Source organism: Chiloscyllium plagiosum, unplaced genomic scaffold, assembly GCF_037043375.1.
Source record: "Chiloscyllium plagiosum isolate Xiang-an unplaced genomic scaffold, Cpla_swu_hap1 HiC_scaffold_5, whole genome shotgun sequence".
Classification (NCBI taxonomy): Eukaryota; Metazoa; Chordata; class Chondrichthyes; order Orectolobiformes; family Hemiscylliidae; genus Chiloscyllium; species Chiloscyllium plagiosum.
Window position 1 is genome coordinate 129,813,247 of NW_028270143.1, and position 18,764 is coordinate 129,832,010.

General features: G+C 43.5%; 1 protein-coding gene across 2 annotated transcripts in view; it reads right to left on the bottom strand.

Annotated features, from left to right (window-relative positions):
• Positions 1 to 4,237: 4,237 nt before the first annotated feature.
• fbxl6 (F-box and leucine-rich repeat protein 6) overlaps positions 4,238 to 18,764 on the bottom strand; it is a 52,901-nt gene continuing 38,374 nt past the window's right edge. For both annotated transcript variants that reach the window (XM_043690916.2, XM_043690918.2), the window contains exons 9-10: positions 13,761 to 14,001; positions 4,238 to 5,773 (exon numbers count right to left, since the gene is read on the bottom strand). In XM_043690916.2, the coding sequence (XP_043546851.1) occupies positions 5,590 to 5,773; positions 13,761 to 14,001 (425 nt within the window). In that variant the 3' untranslated portion in view covers positions 4,238 to 5,589. The remainder of the gene's footprint in view (positions 5,774 to 13,760; positions 14,002 to 18,764) is intronic.

The following is an 18,764-nucleotide window of genomic DNA, read 5'->3' on the forward strand; positions in this document are numbered from 1 at the left end:
AAATGTGGTTCAGAGTCCATGTGGGATCAGTTGGTTCCGTAGGCAGGCACTGAGGAAGGAGGTGTGGCTGTGGTAGCGAGTCTGTTTCAGAACGTGGTTGAAGAGCTTCAGGGCAGAGGAGATGACCTGAGGGTTGCAGTGAGAGGGAGACTCCGATTCTTGTGGAGAGAGGAGGAGAATTTCTTCAAGGTTCGACATCCTTGCAAGAGGATTTGCTGTAAGGTTAAAATCAACGAGGCGAAAGTGAGTACTGCAGATGCTGGAGATCAGAGTCAAGATTAGAGTGGTGCTGGAGAAGCACAGCAGGTCAGGCAGCGTCCGAGGAGGAGGAAAATCGATGTTTCGGGCAAAAGCCCTTCATCAGGAATGAGGTGGAGAGATAAATGGGAGGGAGATAGGACTGGGGGGAGAGTGCAATAGGTGGATGGAGGTGGGGGTGAAGGTGATAGGTCGGAGAGGAGGGTGGACCGGATAGGTAGGAAGGAAGATTGACAGATGGATCAGGTAATGAGGACAGTGCTGAGCTGGAAGGATGGAACTGGGGTAAGATTGGGGAAGGGGGGTGGGGGGGGGGGGAAGAGAGGAGGGGAAATGAGGAAACTGGTGAAGTACACATTGATGCCATGGAGTTAGAGGGTCCTGAGGCATTAGATAAGGTGTTCTTCCTCCAGGCATTGGGTGATGAGGGAGTGGCAATGGAGGAGGCCCAGGACCTGCATGCCCTCGGCAGAGTGGGAGGGGGAGTTGAAATGTTCAGCAATGGAGTGGCGCGATCTCTGAAGCGCTCGGTGAGTAGGCATCCAGTCTCCCCAATGGAGAGGAGACTGCATCGGGAACAATGGATACAGTAAATCCATGTGTGGAAGCGCAAGTGAAACTTTGATGTATGTGAAAGGCTCCTTTGGGGTCTTGGAGGTGAGGGGGAGATGTGGGTGCAAGTCTTGCAGTCCTGTGGTGGCAGAAGGTACCAGGAGGGGTGGGTGGGTTGTTATGGGGCGTGGACCTGACCAGGTAATCACAGAGGTAATGGTCTTTATTAAAAGCGGATAGGGGTGGAGAGGGAAATATCTCTGGTGGTGGGGTAGCAGGGAGACCAGAATTGAATACAGTATTCTAAACTGAAAATGTGTTGCTGGAAAAGCACAGGTCAGGCAGCATCCAAGGAACAGGAGAATCGACGTTTCGAGCATGAGGCCTTCTTCAGGCTCTTTTCCAGCAACACATTTTCAGCTCTGATCTCCAGCATCTGCAGTTCTCACTTTCTCCTACAGTATTCCAAACGTGGCTGAACCAATGTCCTACACAGTCACAACATCGGCAGCAAGAAAACCTCCTGCTGATTATCACATACTGTCCTCCCTTGAATGACAGATCAGTACTCCTCCTCCATGTTGAACAGTTAGAGGCAGTACTGAGTGTGGCAAAGATACAAAATGTACTCTACATGGGATACTTCAATGCTGAAAATGTGTTGCTGGAACAGCGCAGCAGATCAGGCAGCATCCAGGGAACAGGAGAATCGACGTTTCGGGCATAAGCCCTTCTTCAGGAGAAGGGCTTATGCCCGAAACGTCGATTCTCCAGTTCCCTGGATGCTGCCTGACCTGCTGTGCTGTTCCAGCAACACATTTTCAGCTCTGATCTCCAGCATCTGCAGACTTCACTTTCTCCATGGGAGACTTCAGTGTCCACCACCAAGCTGTAGCTCAACATCAGTGCTACTGACTGAGCTGGTCGGGTCCTAAAGGACATAGCTGCTGGATTGGATCTGCAGCAAGCGGTGAGAAAGCCAACAGAAGAGGAAAACATACTTGTCCTCATCCTTACCAAGCTGCCAGAAGATACATCTGATTATAGTCCAACAGGTTTATTTGAAATCACAAGCTTTTAGAGACTCACTTCAGCTGACGAAGGAGCAGCGCTCCGAAAGCTTGTGATTTCAAATAAACCTGTTGGACTATAATCTGGTGTCTGGTGACTTGTGACTTTGTCCATCCCGATCCAAAACCAGCATCTCCACAGCAAAGGTGCATCTGTCCATTACAGTATCATTAAAAGTGACCACTGCAGTCATTGAGAGGATGAAGTCCTACCTTCACATTGAGAATAACCTCCATCATGTTGTCTGGCAGAGTCACCAATAATGAACAGAACAAGCTTCAAACAGATGTAGGAACTCAAGATGGGGATTCCATGAGGCACGGTGAACAAACAGCAGCAGCAGAATTGTACTTCAGCACAATCTGCAATCTCATAGCCCAGCACATCCCCCGCTCAACAATTACCGTCAAGCCACGGGATCAACCCTGATTCAGTGGACCAGGCAAAACTACAAGATAAAAACAATGACTGCAGATGCTGGAAACCAGGCAAAACTACAAATGAAGTGTCAACCTGGTGAAGCTCCCAGGACTACTTGCATGTCAAATAGCATAAGCAGTAAGTGATTGAAAGACCTGGTGAATCAAATCTAAGCTCTGAGGTTCTGCCACTTCCAATCATGAACGGTCGTGGACAATTAAATAACTCACTGGAGGAGGCAGGTCCACAAATTTCCCCAACCTCAATGATGGAAGAGCGCAGCACACCGGTACAACAGGCAAGGCTGAAGCACTTGCAGCAATCTTCAGCCGGATGTGCCAAGTGAATTATCCCTCTCCTCCAATCAGTCAATTCAATTCACTCCACGATATCAAGAAATGGTTGGAGGGGTAGATGCAAAAGGCCTTGGGCCCTGACATTTTGGTAGTACTGAAGACTTGTGCTCCAGAACTAGCTCCTCTAGCCAAGATGTTCCACTACAACTAGAATTCTGGCATCCAACAATGTGGAAAATTCCTATACACAAACATCAGAACAAATGCAACCCAGTCAATTACCCCCAGTAGTCTATTCCAAATAGTCAGCAAAGTAATGGAAGGTGTCATCAACAGTGCTATCAAGCAGCCCTTGCTCAACAATCACCTCAGTGGGGCAATTTGGGTTCTGCCAGGTCCAGCCACCTCCTGACCTCACTGCCTTGGTTCTGATATGGACAAAGAGCTGCGCTCCAGAGGTGAGGTTAGAGTGACAGCCCTTGACATCAAGGCTGCATTCGACCAAGTGTGGCATGAAAGAACCTGAGCAAAACAGGAACAAATCGGAATAGAGGACAAGCTCTCTGTTGGTTGGCGTCCTTCTTGGCACATAGGAGGATGGTTGTAGTTGTTAGAAGTCAGCCACCTCAGCTCCAAGCTCTAGGCACAACCATCTTCAGCTGCTTCATCATGTCAGAATTGGGAATGTTCATGATGATTGCAATGTTCAACACCATTTACAGCTCCTCAGATACTGAAGCTGCCCATATCCAAAAGCATTAAGATCTGGCAATATCCAGGCTTGGGCCAGAAAGCAGCTAGTAACATTTGTACCACACAAATGCCAGGCAATGACCATTTCCAATGAAAGACAATCTAACCACCTGGTGACATTCAATGGCATTATCATCACTGAATCTCCCACAATCTACATCCTGGAGGTTACCATTGACCAGAAACTCAACTGGACTCACGATATGAACACTAGCTACAAGAGCTGGTCAAAGGCTAGGAACTCACCTCCTGACTCCTCAGACCCTGTCCACCATCTACAAGGCTCAAGTTAGTAGGATGGATGACTTTTCACTTGCCTGGAAGAAAGCTGCTCCAACAACAGTCAAGAAGCTGGACACCATCCAGGAAAAAGCAGTCCATTTGATTAGCACCACATTCACAAGTATCCATGCCCTCCACCACTGCTGTTCAGTCATAGCAGTGTGTACTACCTACAAGATGCACTGCAGAGATTTGCCAAATACTCTTCAACAGCTCTTTCCAAACCCACAACCATTCAAAAGGACAAGGGCAGCTGATGCATGGGAACATCACTAACTGCAGTCACTAACCACCCTGACTTGGAAATATTTTGCTTCAGTGTCACTGGGTCAATATCCAGGAATTCCCTCCATAATGGCATTGTTTAGATGGACAGCATCAGTTCAAGAAGGCAGTTCACCATCATCTTCTCAAGGGCAATTAGTGATGGGCATAAATACTGGCCCAGCCAGCAACACCCATGTCCCACAAAAGAATTTAAAGAATTTTTTAAAATACTAAATCATTCTGGCACGTTTTCCTTGTTTAATCAAAATCCATCATGATCATATTGTGATCAAATCTTTTGGTCACATTCTAATTTAAAAATGGAAATGACTAAATAATTAGATTTTACAAATATTTAATGACATATATGTATATTTACATATTCCATTTATCTATACATTGACTTTATTAATGAGTCTAAAACATTTTTGTAGAATATATATTGCAAGATCATAAAAACCGATGCCTGGTTTTTCAGCTGCTGAACATTGTAGTAGTTGGAATGCTCTCCTGTTCTCACTGGAACATCACCCACCAATGCCAATATGCCTCCTCCAGCTCACAAAGGAACTTAATGGGATGACAGCTCAATGGCTCCTAACCATGTGCCAATCAGCACATGCAATTCTTGACACAAGAGTGTGCTATGGGGTGCAACTGCCAGGTCTAGCACTTTCCCAGCCCAGGTTCTTACACTGGTTTCTGTAGCAGGACTTTGAAAATCCTTTAAACAACTCACCCCTGGAGGAAGGGTTGCTGGTTGTGTAAAAAAAATCCTGGCTAGGCTAATCACCATGTAATCTGGGAGGAATGTATCTAGCACCCAAACTGCACGGTTGCTTAACCATTTAAGAAAGCTACCTTACTTTTCCTGAGAATGAAAACACCACAGCCCAAAACATTATATAAAAAACTTTGAATTTGATTTGACATTTTCAGGAAAACACCATGATTCAAATGTTCACAACATGACCTTTGCTCTTCCACACAAGTATATAAATAAAATTACCATTTAGCACCATTGAGAAGAGGAAAGAACTTCGATTTAAGCATGACGCTACAAAAAGGTGGTGGCTACAGAAAAACAAACAAGGCACTACCTGTTCACCTTCCCAACAGTGTTCCTATTAAGCTGTTTAAAAAATACTAAATTGTACAATGGACTTATAGGGATGGGAGACCAGTCGGCAGTCTACATTCAGCAGTTTAGAAAAGAGGAAGCTGAATTTTGTAGCTGCTGCATACAATCTCAAAAGAACCCTTATTCTACACTTCAAACCAGGCTCAGTTACAGTGTTCCTTGTCTGGGCTGTTACTTTTAAAGTCACATTAACCTTGCAAATTTTCCTCAACATCAACAAAGCACCATACCTCCAGTACAGTCCAACAATTCGGTTTCAGGATATCTATTACTTGGCATTGTTGTTTGATGATTTCTAACTGTGCATTCTTTACTGCTTGAAACTGATCTCAAATTGGAGTACAGATCTTTTTTTAAAATTTTTTATTTACTGATTGTGCTTTGAACGTTTTGGAGGGAGCTGGAGGCACAGATGTGTGCATACACATACACACAGATAAACCTATATGCACGCGCGCGCATGCACTTTGTTTAAGAAAGTGAGTCAGTCACACCACCCATTGATTAGCAACATGGCCTTTGCTGGTATTTGAGAGCAGGCCACTTGCTTCACAACTGCCCCTCGTGGTCCACGCTCACTGTCGCGCTGCTGTTCTCTGTGCTTTCCAGCAATCTGTTGACAAAGTGGGAGATCTCATCCTTGCCTCGGTAGACGCGTTTAAGCCCACGGGGGAGGCAGCGGCAGGAAGTCAGGTTCAGGTAGTTCAAATTGGGGCTGTTGCTCACCACAACTCTGCAGGATAAAGGCAAGTAAAAGGAAGGGCAAATATTACTCCAATAACCATGAAAAACAGCCAGAAAATCAGAAGTTTCCTGAGAGAGTTAAGCGTGCAAGCGTTCAGCATCTGGATAGTTACATACTAGACAGAAATAGGCTATTCCATGTAACCATCCAGACCAGCATTTAAGCTGCATGTGAGCTTCCTACCGTTTCTTTTCATCCAACGTTATCAACATATACTCCACTATACAAGATCTAAACAGGAGGACAAAGTCACTAAGCCTACTATTCCATTCAGCAAGATCATGGCTGAACAATTACACAGTGGCTCAGTGGTTAGCACTGCTGCCTCACAACGCCAGGGACCCGGGTTCAATTCCCGACTTGGGCAGCTGTCTGTGTGGAGTTTGCACATTCTCCCCGTGTCAGCATGGGTTTCCTCCCAAATCCAAAGATGTGCACGTTAGGTGAATTGGCCATGCTAAATTACCTGTAGTGTTAGGTGCATTAGTCAGGGGTAAATGTAGAGGAACGGGTCTGGGTGGGTTGCTCTTCGGAGGGTCGGTGTGGACTTGTTGGGCCGAAGGGCCTGTTTCCACAATGTAGGGAATCTAATCTAATCAAATCTTAATTTTATTTCCTTACTCCCATGTCCCTTAAATTCCCATGTATCACTTTAAAGACCAGTACTTCGACATCACAGGTTCAGATCCTATCAACGCAGCTGGTGGAATTAAAATTCAATTAATTAAATCTGCAATTGAAAGCTACTCTCAGTCATGCTGACCTTGAAACTATAGTTGATTCTGATAAAACTCGACATGCTTCACTACTGGCCTCTTAGGAAGTGGATTTCTGTCCTTACCTGATCTGGTCCACATGCAATTCCAGATCCACAGAATGTGATTGATCCTTAAATGCCCTCAGAAATAATCTAGCAAGCCACTCAGTTCAAGAGTAATTAAGGATTGGCACCAGATACAGCAATGCCCACATCCAATGAAAGAAAACGCATGCCAAGGTGTTTGCTGTATCTGCATGTTACATGTGCAAGGACCAATTCCAAACCCTGCAAAACTATATTTACTGATCTCTGGGGTTTTTTTTTAAAACTGCTTCTCCATCTTCAACCAAAGTAGATAATTTCACATCTCCCCATGTCATAACTTCATCTGCTAATTTCTTACTCAATTACCCGGTTAATTTTCTTTTGCTTCTCTTCACAGCTTACTTTCCATTTTCTGTAGAATCAGCCAACATGAACATATACTCAGTCCCTTCCTTGCATTCTTGATATTCGTGTCAGAGTTAATAAGCAACTGAGGCTCAAGTACAGGTCAGTCTGCTATAACATGACAATTGTGTTCCTCTGTGACCTCGCGCTATAGAAAAATCACACTCTGGGAAACTGCTGTAGCAAATCGCGCTGTAGAAGCTGACTAATAGAAAATCACCATACTCATTTAATAAAACATTCATGTTATCCAAACAATGCCCACAATTAATCAATTCTATTATAGCTAATTCGCGCTGACAAAACATGCTTTATAGCTAAACGACCTGTACTGAAAGTTTCTTTCTCACAGCTATGTTTACAGAAGTAAATCCACCTTTAAATGCATCTATGCTTTCGCCTCAATATTCTTTATGCTTCAGCTAATTCAGTTTAGTTGGTCATCTATCATAATTTGGGCTCAAAACAGCTCAAAGACATAGCATGCTGAGGTGCAATTATTGTGAATAGGATAGTCAGAAGGACAGCGATACACCTAGAGGATTTATATGCAGGTAAATGGTCATGAAATTTAATTCAGAGAAGTGGGAAATGATCAATGTTGGTATGAACACAAAGTAAAGGCTGATTCGGAGATGCCGGTGTTGGACTGGGGTGTACAAAGTTAAAAATCACACAACACCAGATTATAGTCCAACAGGTTTAATTGGAAGCACACTAGCTTTCGGAGCGATGCTCCTTCATCATCTATAACCTGGTGTTGTGTGATTTTTAACAAAGTAAAGGATATAATGCTTGTGGCACAGGGGTAGTATACTTTCCCTAGCTCCAGGCCAGGGGTTGAAGGATCAAGCCCAACATGCGATGGAAATGTGTCACATGTTTGAACAGGTTTATGTAAAATACTTTAAGGACTTGTGGCGTAATGATTGTGTTTCTACCTCTGAGCCACAAGACCTGGGTTCTAGAGTCATCTGTTTGACAGATGTTAAAATACGACTGAACAAGTTGATCAGAATATATCTACCATTCTAAAGGGGAACCAGGAGCAGGAGAATCTGTATGAATCATTGAAGCGGGAAGGGCAAGTTGAGAATGAGATAATGAATCAAATAGGATAGCTGAGTGTTATTAATTGTAGTTTAGAGTACCACAGTACAAAAGCAAGGGTATTAATAACAAAACTCTGTAAAATATTTGTTGAGAATATCATTTTTTTTTTCATTTTTATCACCTTTGGTTTGAAACGGAGTTGCAGTTGAGAACTGAACTTTGAACTATAACGCATTTCAAAAAAAAGAACAAAAACAGGCTTGCTCTTGGGGACTGGGATGGAAAAACCAAGCAGGTTAATCACTGCTTCAAGAACACTGTATACGAACCAGCACCAAGATGTTGCTATGCTCAGGGACCTGCATCTGGTTTCATGCTGAAATGGTCCATCAAGGGAGGAGAAAGACAACCTAGAGGGTCAACTGTTTTCTATTGGGTTTTTTGGGCAGGAGACTGCTTTAGAATAACAAAGAAAATTACAGCACAGGAACAGGCCTTCGGCCCACCAAGTCTGCGCTGATCCAGATCCTCTATCTAAACCCGTCGTCTATTTTCGTATTCCTTTTCTCCCTGCCTATTCATGTATCTGTGGGCGGCACGGTGGCACAGTGGCTAGCACTGCTGCCTCACAGTGCCAGAGACCCGGGTTCAATTCCCGCCTCAGGCGACTGACTGTGTGGAGTTTGCACATTCTCCCCCTGTCTGCGTGGGTTTCCTCCGGGTGCTCCGGTTTCCTCCCACAGTCCAAAGATGTGCAGGTCAGGTGAATTGGCCATGCTAAATTGCCCGTAGTGTTAGGTAAGGGGTAAATGTAGGGGTATGGGTGGGTTGCGCTTCGGCGGGGCGGTGTGGACTTGTTGGGCCGAAGGGCCTGTTTCCACACTGTAAGTAATCTAATCTAATCTAATCTAATCTAATCTGTCTACATACATCTTAAATGACACTATCGTGCCTGCCTCTACCACCTCTGCTAGCAACACGTTCCAGGCACCTAGCACGCTCTGGGTAAAGAACTTTCCATGCATATCTCCCTTAAACTTTTCCCCTCTCACATTGAACTCATGACCCCTAGTAATTTTTCCCACTCTTGGAAAAAGTTTCTTGCTATCCATCCTGTCTATACCTCTCATGATTTTGTAGACCTCAATCAGGTTCCCCCCTCAACTGCCATCTTTCTAATGAAAATAATCCTTCATAGCTAGCACCCTCCATACCAGGCAACATGCTGGTGAACCTCCTCTGCACGCTATCCAAAGCATGCACATCCTTTTGGTAATATGGCGACCAGAACTGTACGCAGTATTCCAAATGTGGCCGAACCAAAGTCCTATAGAACTATAACATGACCTGCCAAACTCTCGTAATCAATACCCCAACCGATGAAGGAAAGCATGCCATATGTCTTCTTGACCACTCTTATCAACCTGCATTGCCACCTTCAGGGAACAATGGACCTGAACACCCAGATCTCTCTGTACATCATTTTTCCCCAGGGCTTTTCCATTTACAGTATAGTTCACTCTTGAACTGGATCTTCCAAAATGCATCACCACACATTTGTCCGGATTGAACACTATCTGCCATTTCTCCACCCAAACTCTCCAATCTCTCTATATTCTGCTGCATTCTCTGACACCCGCACCAACCAACCCAACCGCCCTGTGGCTGAACACTAACTCCCCCTCCCATTCCGCCAAGGACATGCAGGTCCTTGGCCTCCTCCATCGCCAGACCATGGCCACATGACGCCTGGAGGAAGAGAGCCTCATCTTCCGCCTAGGAACCCTCCAACCACACGGGATGAATGTAGATTTCTCCATCTTCCTCATTTCCCCTCCCCCCACCTGATCTCAGTCCCAAACCCCGGATTCAGCACCGCCCTTTGAACTGCAATTTTCTTCCTGACCTCTCCTTCCACCTATCCTATTCCCAGCGCCCCTCCCCCAAATTCTCTCCCCCCTACCTTTGATCTCAGCCCAATTGGCACACCAGCCTCATTCCTGAAAAAGGGCTTATGCCCGAAACGTCGATTCTCCTGCTCCTCGGAAGCTGCCTGGCCTGCTGTGTTTTTCCAGCATTTTTCAACTCTGGTCTCCAGCATCTGCAGTCCTCACTTTCTCCTGCATTCTCTGACAGTCCCATTCACTAGCGGCAACTCCACCAATCTTAGAGTCATTTGCAAACTTGCTAATCAGCCCAACTATACCTTCCTCCAAATCATTTATGAATGTCACAAGCAACAGTGGTCCCAACACGGATCCCCGTGGAACACCACTGGTAATAGGTCTCCATTTTGAAAAACTCCCTGTCCCCTCCTGTCTTGCCAGTTCTCTGTCCATCTAGCCAGTATACCCTGGACCCCATGCAACTTCATTTTCTCCATCAGTCTACCAGGGGGAACCTTATCAAATACCTTACTGAAGACAGATTGTAGAATTAATTGATTACCATGTCGGTCATCTGTGTTCTGCTAAAGTTACAAAATTAATTAACAATGTATTGAGTTATAAACTTGGGTGTCTAAGGTCTGTCATTTGTAAAAGTCAAGAAGTATGGCGCTGGAAAAAGCACAGCAGGTCAGGTAGGATCAGAGGAGGAGGAGAGTTCACGCTTTCGGCATAAGCCTTTCATTAGGAATGCCTGAAGGGTTTATGCCCAAAACATCGACTTTCCTGCTCCTCGGATGCTGCCTGAACTGCTGTGCTTTTCCAGCTCCACACTTTTTGACTGACTCTCCAGCATCTGCAGTCCTCACCTTCTCCCTGTCATTTGTAAAGTCTGGTTAGGAACAACTGAGCAATTTTGAGGGTTATCAAATGCTTAATGTCATCATGTTGTGAATCCAGTGACTGCGAGTCCAATTCAGTCTGGCTTGCTATCTTGGTGTCATAACACACTGGTTCGGTCTATTCGTACATAGGATGTTGGCATCACTAACCAGGCAAGCACTTATTGCTCATTCCTAATTGCCCTGAGGGCAGTTAAGAGGCAATCTCATTACCAAGGGTCTGCAGTCACATGCAGACAAGACCTGGTCAGAAGTTTTTCCTCCCTAAAGTACATTTGCAAACCAGATGGATTTTTCCAAAAATTGACAATCGTCATCATTGGCCTCTTAATTCCAAAACTTTTATTGAATTCAAATTCCACCAAGTGGATTCCCCAACATTAACTGGGTCTCTTGAATAAATAGCCTAGTGGTATTATCACTGGGCTATCTGTTCTCCCCCCTCCTGATTACATGTCGTGTTTGGCACTGGATATGAAGATATTAGAGGGGCTTCAGAAAGGACTCAAGAATGGATCCAGGGATTAGGAAATTTGGTTATGTGGATAAATTGGAGAAGCTGTGGATATTCTAATTGGAGAAGAAAAAATTGAGGATATTTAATAAAGTCTAAAAGCAAATAGGGATAAATTGGTGGAAAAGTTAAGATGCAGAGTCAGTGATCATACCCAGGATCAAACTAGTGAACTTTCTCTGGTTTGTCCCCAACTCCAGTATATCTATCCTTACTGAAGGGGCCCATAGTATTCTAGATGTGGTCTAAGGCTTGCAGTTCTAACAAGATTTCCTTGATTTTGAAATAAAGACCAACATTTCATCGAGCTTTCCTATTACCTGTTGAGCTTATTGGCTAGCTTTCTATGACTCATGCACAAAGACTCCAAATCTCCCTGTTCTGTAGCTTTCTGCAGATTTTCTCTATTTAACTGATCATTCCCACCAAAATACATAACTTCATACATTTCCACATTATATTCCATCTTGCAAGATTTTGTCCATCAAATTTTTTTCTGCCATCCTCAACATCAACATTTGTCCCATTTCCTACTTTAAGCGGTATGGTGCTATACACAAATTAGCTGTCTCACTTCTGAGCTTGCTGTCTAATAACTATATGAAATCTAAGAAATTTTTTTATACATATAGTTTTATTTTAATATTATAAAAGCTCTTTCTCCTCCATCTTAAAGAAGATGCTTCTGTAGCAGCTCAGTGGCTGACAAACAAAGTGCAGCCTAGGCCTGTTATCTGGAGCACAAGTCAAACAAAGAGAACAAAAAAAAATTTACAGCCCAGGAACAGGCCCTTCGGCCCTCCAAGCCTGAGCCGATCCAAATGTACTGTCTAAACCTGTTGCCCAATTCCTAAGCATTTGTATCCCTCTGCTCCCCACCTACTCATGCATTTGTCCAGACACATCTTAAATGAATTGACCATGCCTCTACCACCTCTGCTGGCAATGCGTTCCAACCCTCTGTGAAGTACTTGCCGCGTGTATCCCCCTTAAACTTTCCACCTCTCACGTTGAAAGCATGACCTCTCATTATTGAATCCTTCACCCTGGGAAAAAGCTTGTCTCTATCCACCCTGTCTATACACTTCATGATTTTGTAAACTTCAATCAGGTCCCCCCTCAATCTCCTTTTTTCTAGTGAAAATAAACCTAACCTACTCAACCGCTCTTCATAGTTAGCACCTTCCATACCAGGCAACATCCCTGTAAACCTTCTCTGCACTGTCTCCAAAGCGTCCACATCCTTTTGGTAATGTGGCGACCAGAACTGCACGCAGTACTCTAAATGAGGCCGAACCAATGTCTTGTACAATTTTAACATGAATTGTACATTATATTCCATCTTGCAGGTCCTAAAGTAATTCATTGCTAAATCTGATAAGATTCAATTGACCCATAAGTAAACAATTGTCTGAGTAAAAGGTTGCAAAAAAAAGCTTGAGAGAATGAAACCACTTTGGAAAGAGCTTTCCAATATAAAAAAATTGGATGAGTATATTCAGATCATTGTTGACCAGCTTGGAAACAATAGGCCAAATGGTCTCAGATGTTTACAACACAGAAGGCTACAGTTTCACCTAATGCAACCCGTTAGCCAGCTCTAGAAGACTGAGATCAAAAGAAATTCTCACCTCCAAGTATGGAGATGAGCTTTATCCTTCCAATTTTCCTGCTCTCGGACTAGCAATTCATTCACAGGAGACTGTCCCCATCAGTCACAAATCCCTGATCTGGGTTAGTAATTTAATACCTGAAGCCCCATGTTCATTTTACCTCAGGCTAACATTCATTCCTGGGGCACATGTTCTGGTAATGGCCATCACCTTCTGATGATAAGCTCACTTCTGCCACTTTATTCCAAAGAAAAATGTCAATGTCATTATTTGGTGTCTATAAAACAGGGGAGGGGTTGCTTGTTTTTTATTCATTCATGTGATGTGGGCATTGTATGCTAGGTCAGCAGTTATTGGCAGTTCATGGTCAGATTTATATTGAATTCAAATCTCACCATCTGCTGTCGTGGGATTTGCATCCATGTTCACAAAACATTAGCCTAGGCTCTGGATTACAAGTGCAGTGACAGTGCCACGTCAAAGGGTTACTGAACTTGAAACATTAATTCTGCTTTCTACCCACAAAAGCTGCTAGACTAGAGTTGCTGTAGCAATTTCCGTTTTTGTTTCAGATTTCCATCATCCTCAGTTCTTTGTTTTATTCTATAAGCCTAAACAATTTCAGTCCATTGTCTTTCCCCATAACCCAACAAATGTTTCTTTCCTCAATACATATCCAATTCAGATTTTGATGCAGAATCATAGAACTTGCTTAATGTATTTTTTTCATTCTAATTTTCCTTACAATTTTTAAGAGAAAAAGACCATACTGATTACCACATCTACATGATGAATACCTGATGGCATCCAATGTGACCTTTGTTCCAGCCAGGTTTAAAGATCGCAGAAGATGGTTTCCCGCAGTCCCTGCTAGGATTTGCATAGCCAGCTCGAGGTCTTTTTCATTGTAGCACTGCCCGGTGAGATCCAGTTCTTGTAAAGAATGCCTCCACTTCAACGCCATCTGCTCAGAGCCCTGTTTAGCCAGCAACAGGGTGGTGGTACTACAGTAAAGTCCCAAGAACAGCCGTGCCAGGTCTAGAATTGAAACGAGTAGAGTTTCATAAGAAAACAAAGGTCGTCCTTTAGTTTGCACAGATGTGTAGAAGGCATGGGCTGCAAGCTTATTGAGTTGACTGTCAGGAACAGTCTGAAGTAATGCAATCATCATTCCTGTGCTTGCTAACTTACATCGGCTCCTAACCTGGCAACTCCATTTTAAAATACTTATCTTAAAACCCAATGGCCTCAACCTTCTGAATGTCAGTAACCACCTTCAGCCTTACAATCCATATATCTCTGCACTTCTCATATTTGGAGTGCAATGACACTAGGTTATAATCCAACAGGTTTATTTGAAATTGCAAGCTTTCAGAGCTCAGCTCCTTCCTCTGTACCATGCCTGAGGAAGCAATAGTGCGCTGAAAGCTTGCAATTTCAAATAAACCTGTTGGACTATAACCTAGTGTCATTTGATTTTTGACCCTGTCCACTCCAACCCAACTCCAGCATCTCTATCCACATCAGGTTTATAAAATAATGACGAGCATGGATAGGGTAAATAGACAAGGTCTTTTCCCTGGGGTGTAGTGAGTCCAAAACTAGAGGGCTTAAGTTTAGGGTGAGAGGGAAAAAATTTAAAAGGGACCGAAGGGGCAACTTTTTCACGCAGAGGGTGGTACCTATATTGAAGAAGTTGCCAGAAGATGATGGAAGCTGGTATAATTACAACATTTAAAAAGGCATCTGGGTGGGTATATCGTTAGGAAAGATTTAGAAGGATATGAGCCAAATCCTGACAAATGGGACTAGATTTATTTCGGATATCTGGTCAACATAGACAAGTGAGACTGAAGGGCTGAAAATGTATTGCTGGAAAAGCGCAGCAGGTCAGGCAGCATCCAGGGAGCAGGAGAATCGACGTTGCGGGCATGAGCAACACATTTTCAGCTCTGATCTCCAGCATTTGCAGTCCTCACTTTCTCCAAGTGAGACTGAAGGGTCTATTTCTGCGCTCTACACCTCCAATTCTATATGGCCTCTTGCAATTCCCAATTTTCATATTCTATACTGTTGTATAATGGCCAGGCCCTCCCTCTTTCTGTATTATTTCAACTGTCCTAACAACTCTTTTTATGACTTGGTATCAAATTCCTCCCATTGCGCTTGTCAAGTTAAGAGCAGGTACTTAAATACAGACATTGCATGGGCAGCATACAAATGTACACACAATTCCTCTAGGGTAAGATCTTGACAACTGTGCAGCCACAGACCAATGAGTAAGCTGGCAGGAGGATAGGAGTACAGTTTATAGCAGCTGCAGCTTTAACATAGAATTTTGCTTTGGACAGCTTCACCCCTTTGCTCAATTCCTCTATTTAAAACCACCAAAACATAGCAATAATATCTTTAGTCAATAATCTACAAGTGAATTGAATGGAGATCCAGAAATGGTGAACAACAACACTCCCAACAGTCAAAAGAGAGCACGGGAGGATGTGATGGAGTGCCATTGGTAAAGACAATGAAATGCATTGAAACTCTATTTCTCCAGCTTCATAAGACTGTCATGAAAGTTAAGCTGTATATTTCATACAAATGACCTTTTAGGCCAAGGAGAAATTTCAGAGGTCAGACTCCTGGGAGAGTTTTGTCTTTGATTACACACTGAAAGTAGATGGGATGGGTCTGATAAATATAAACTGCACAAGCTTGATTAAAAATATACATCATTCCCCAAATTAAAAATCAAGACTAGACACTAAAAATCAGTGCAGCTGCACAATAGTCTGGACAAGGGCCTTATGCCTTGCAACCTTCAAGAATTGGGCCAAGATTGACTCAAATTTGTCAGTTTGTTAAGAATTTAATAGGAGCAGATCACATGGCTCAAAGATCCCACTTCCACAACCAGCCTGATCAGGCCTGACCTTGGAACTCAAATCTCTTTTCCTGCCTGCATCAGATTCCTTGATACACAGACATCAGAAACCTCTCCATCCTAGTGGATACACTGAATGATGGAACAAAACCCTCTCGAGTAAAGAATTTCAAAGATTCACCACTCCCTGACTGAAAAACAGCTTACTTCAATCTGAAATGGCAAACACCTCAACTCTGTATTATTGCAGTGACTGCACCTTAACAGGGTTTGATTGGCTAGACAGCATTTCATGTTGCCCAGCAAAAATGACAAGTACTAGATCAATGCTAGTCTTTTCTCTCCCTCTTACCCAGAGACTGCACCAGTGTTCCACATTTTCCAGCCAAGAGAAACAACCTCTCTGCCTACCCAGTAAATCCCTGCAAAACAATTTCAATAAAATCACTTCTCATTCTTCTACCTACACAGAATACACCACACTTACTCAGCCTCTCATGACAGGTCAACCTCCCTTATATTATGAAACCCCGATAGACACATTACGGTAAAGAGCTGCTTCAACCCTGATCACATCTTTTGTTGACAGGTACAATGATTAAAAACGAACTTGGCTCACTGAAATGCTGCCAAGAACAGCGCTGGGCAGTGCAGGCACCATCTCCAAATGACCGACCTCATGCCCTCTTTCTCTCTCTCCCCGCGCACGCTCCCCCACCCCGAGCCCCCCCCAACACACGCCCCCGCCCCTCCCAGCGTCCATCCTTTCTAAGCCATGCATTATCTTCTAAGTTTCTATTAAATCTCCCCATAACCTTCTAAACTCTAATGAATACAATCCCAGGATCCTCAGCTGTTCATTGTAGGTTAGGCCTCCCATTCCAGGGATCATCCGTGTGAATCTCCGCTGGACACGCTCCAGTACCAATATGTCTGTCCTGAGGTGTGGGGCCCAAAAGTGGGCACAATATTCAAAATGGGGCCTAACTAGCGCTTTATAAAGTGTCAGAAGCACATCGCTGCTTTTAAATTCCAAACCTCGAGATAAATGACAACATTACATTCGCTTTCTTAATCACGGACTCAACCAACAAGTTAATCTTTAGAGAATCCTGGACTAGCACTCGCAGATCCCTTTGTGCTTTGGCTTTATGAATTTTCTCACCGTTTAGAAAATAATCCATGCCTGTATTCTTTTTTCCAAAGTGCAAAACCTTGCATTTACTCACGTTGAATTTCACCAATGAATTTGATCATTGTGGCACTCCAAGTTACAAGTTACCAACTTAATAATGCCCCATGTATCCCTACTCTCTGCTTCCTTTCCATTAACCATTTCTCTTTCTATACAAATACCCTCCAATCCATAAAACCTTTGTGTATTAATATTTCATGTGGCATCTTATCAATGCTTTTCAGAAATTCAAGAGTACGATTTCACTAATTCCCCTTTAACCATCCAACTCATTACTTCCTCAAAAAATGCAAATATATTTATTAAACACCATTTCCTTTGTAAAGCCTGGCTGACTGCCACATTCTAATTTTATAAATATGTTTTAGTAATAAACCCGAGCATGTTCCTGACTGTTTGCACTTTCTGTTTCCTCGCTCTCTTTTCTTGAATCACCCTGTCACATTTGTTAACCCATTGAATCTACAACTGTCTTGATAACCGTAGGATGCAGGCAATCACAGTCCCAGAGATTTGTCAGCTTCAAGCCTTAAATTTCTTTAATACTTTACAAGATGTTCCTCATTCTTATTAGCCTTTATTTCTGCTGTCTAATGCGTTTTCTTTGGTTTGGACATGGACCATTTGCTATTCAGGCTATGATAAATCCATGCATGTCTGTTTTATTTGTGAATGATGAGTAGAGGAGTTTTGTTTGGATCTTATTGCAGGTTCTAGAAATCCAAGGTGCTCAAGGTCTTTTTTAAATCATGAGATACTGAGACAGATGGTTTCTTTCAGGTCTAAATGCAATGATATGGTCACTGTGGTAAGAACAATGCATTTGTTGCTGCAGATCCTCTAACATTTATATACAGGATAACGCATCCAAAATCAAATAAAGAAAGCAAACTTCTACCAAAATTGCACAAACACATACATGGGTTGGACTGTAGGAGCACAAGACAAAAGCCCACCACCATAATGTCAGGGCAACAAGCTATGGTCAGCAAGTGCCATTTGCATCTGATGCATGCTTGATCTCCTCTATTGTTTGAAGGGCCAGTGTACAGCGAGTTTTACTCAGTATCGCAACTGCGCTGTGCTTGTCCTGGGAACGCTTGACAAGGAAATGTTGACAAAACTTTATATTGTGTGGAATTGCTGTACTTGCCCTTAGAACTTTGCATTGTAAACTTTACTTCATTTCTAACCCATACTATACTTGGCTGGGAGAACGCAACAGGACATAATGATGTCAAAGAGTGTGGCAGTGGAAAGCACAGCCGCTCAGGCAGCATCCGAGGAGCAGGAGACTTGATGTTTCGGGCACATGCCCTTCATCAGGAATGAGGCTTATGGGCCAAAGGGGCTGAGAATGCAATATGGGGTGAAGATGATAGGTCAGAGGGGAGTATGGAACGGATAGGCAGGTAGAGAGACTGACAGATAGGACAGGTCAAGCTCCCACCGACTCCCACAGTGACCTGGACTACACCACCACCCACCATCTCCTGTGAAAATGCTATCACTTATTCCTAATTCTTTCGCCACACCTGCTCCCAGGATGACCAATTTCACCATAGAACATCCCAGATGGCCTCCTCCTTCAAAAGACCACCATTTCCCCTACCATGTGGTCAATGATGCCCTCAAGCATATCTCCGCCGCTTCCCACATCTCTACCCTTGAATCGTACCCCTCCAACCGCAACAAGGTCAGAACCCTCCCTTGTCCTCACATTCC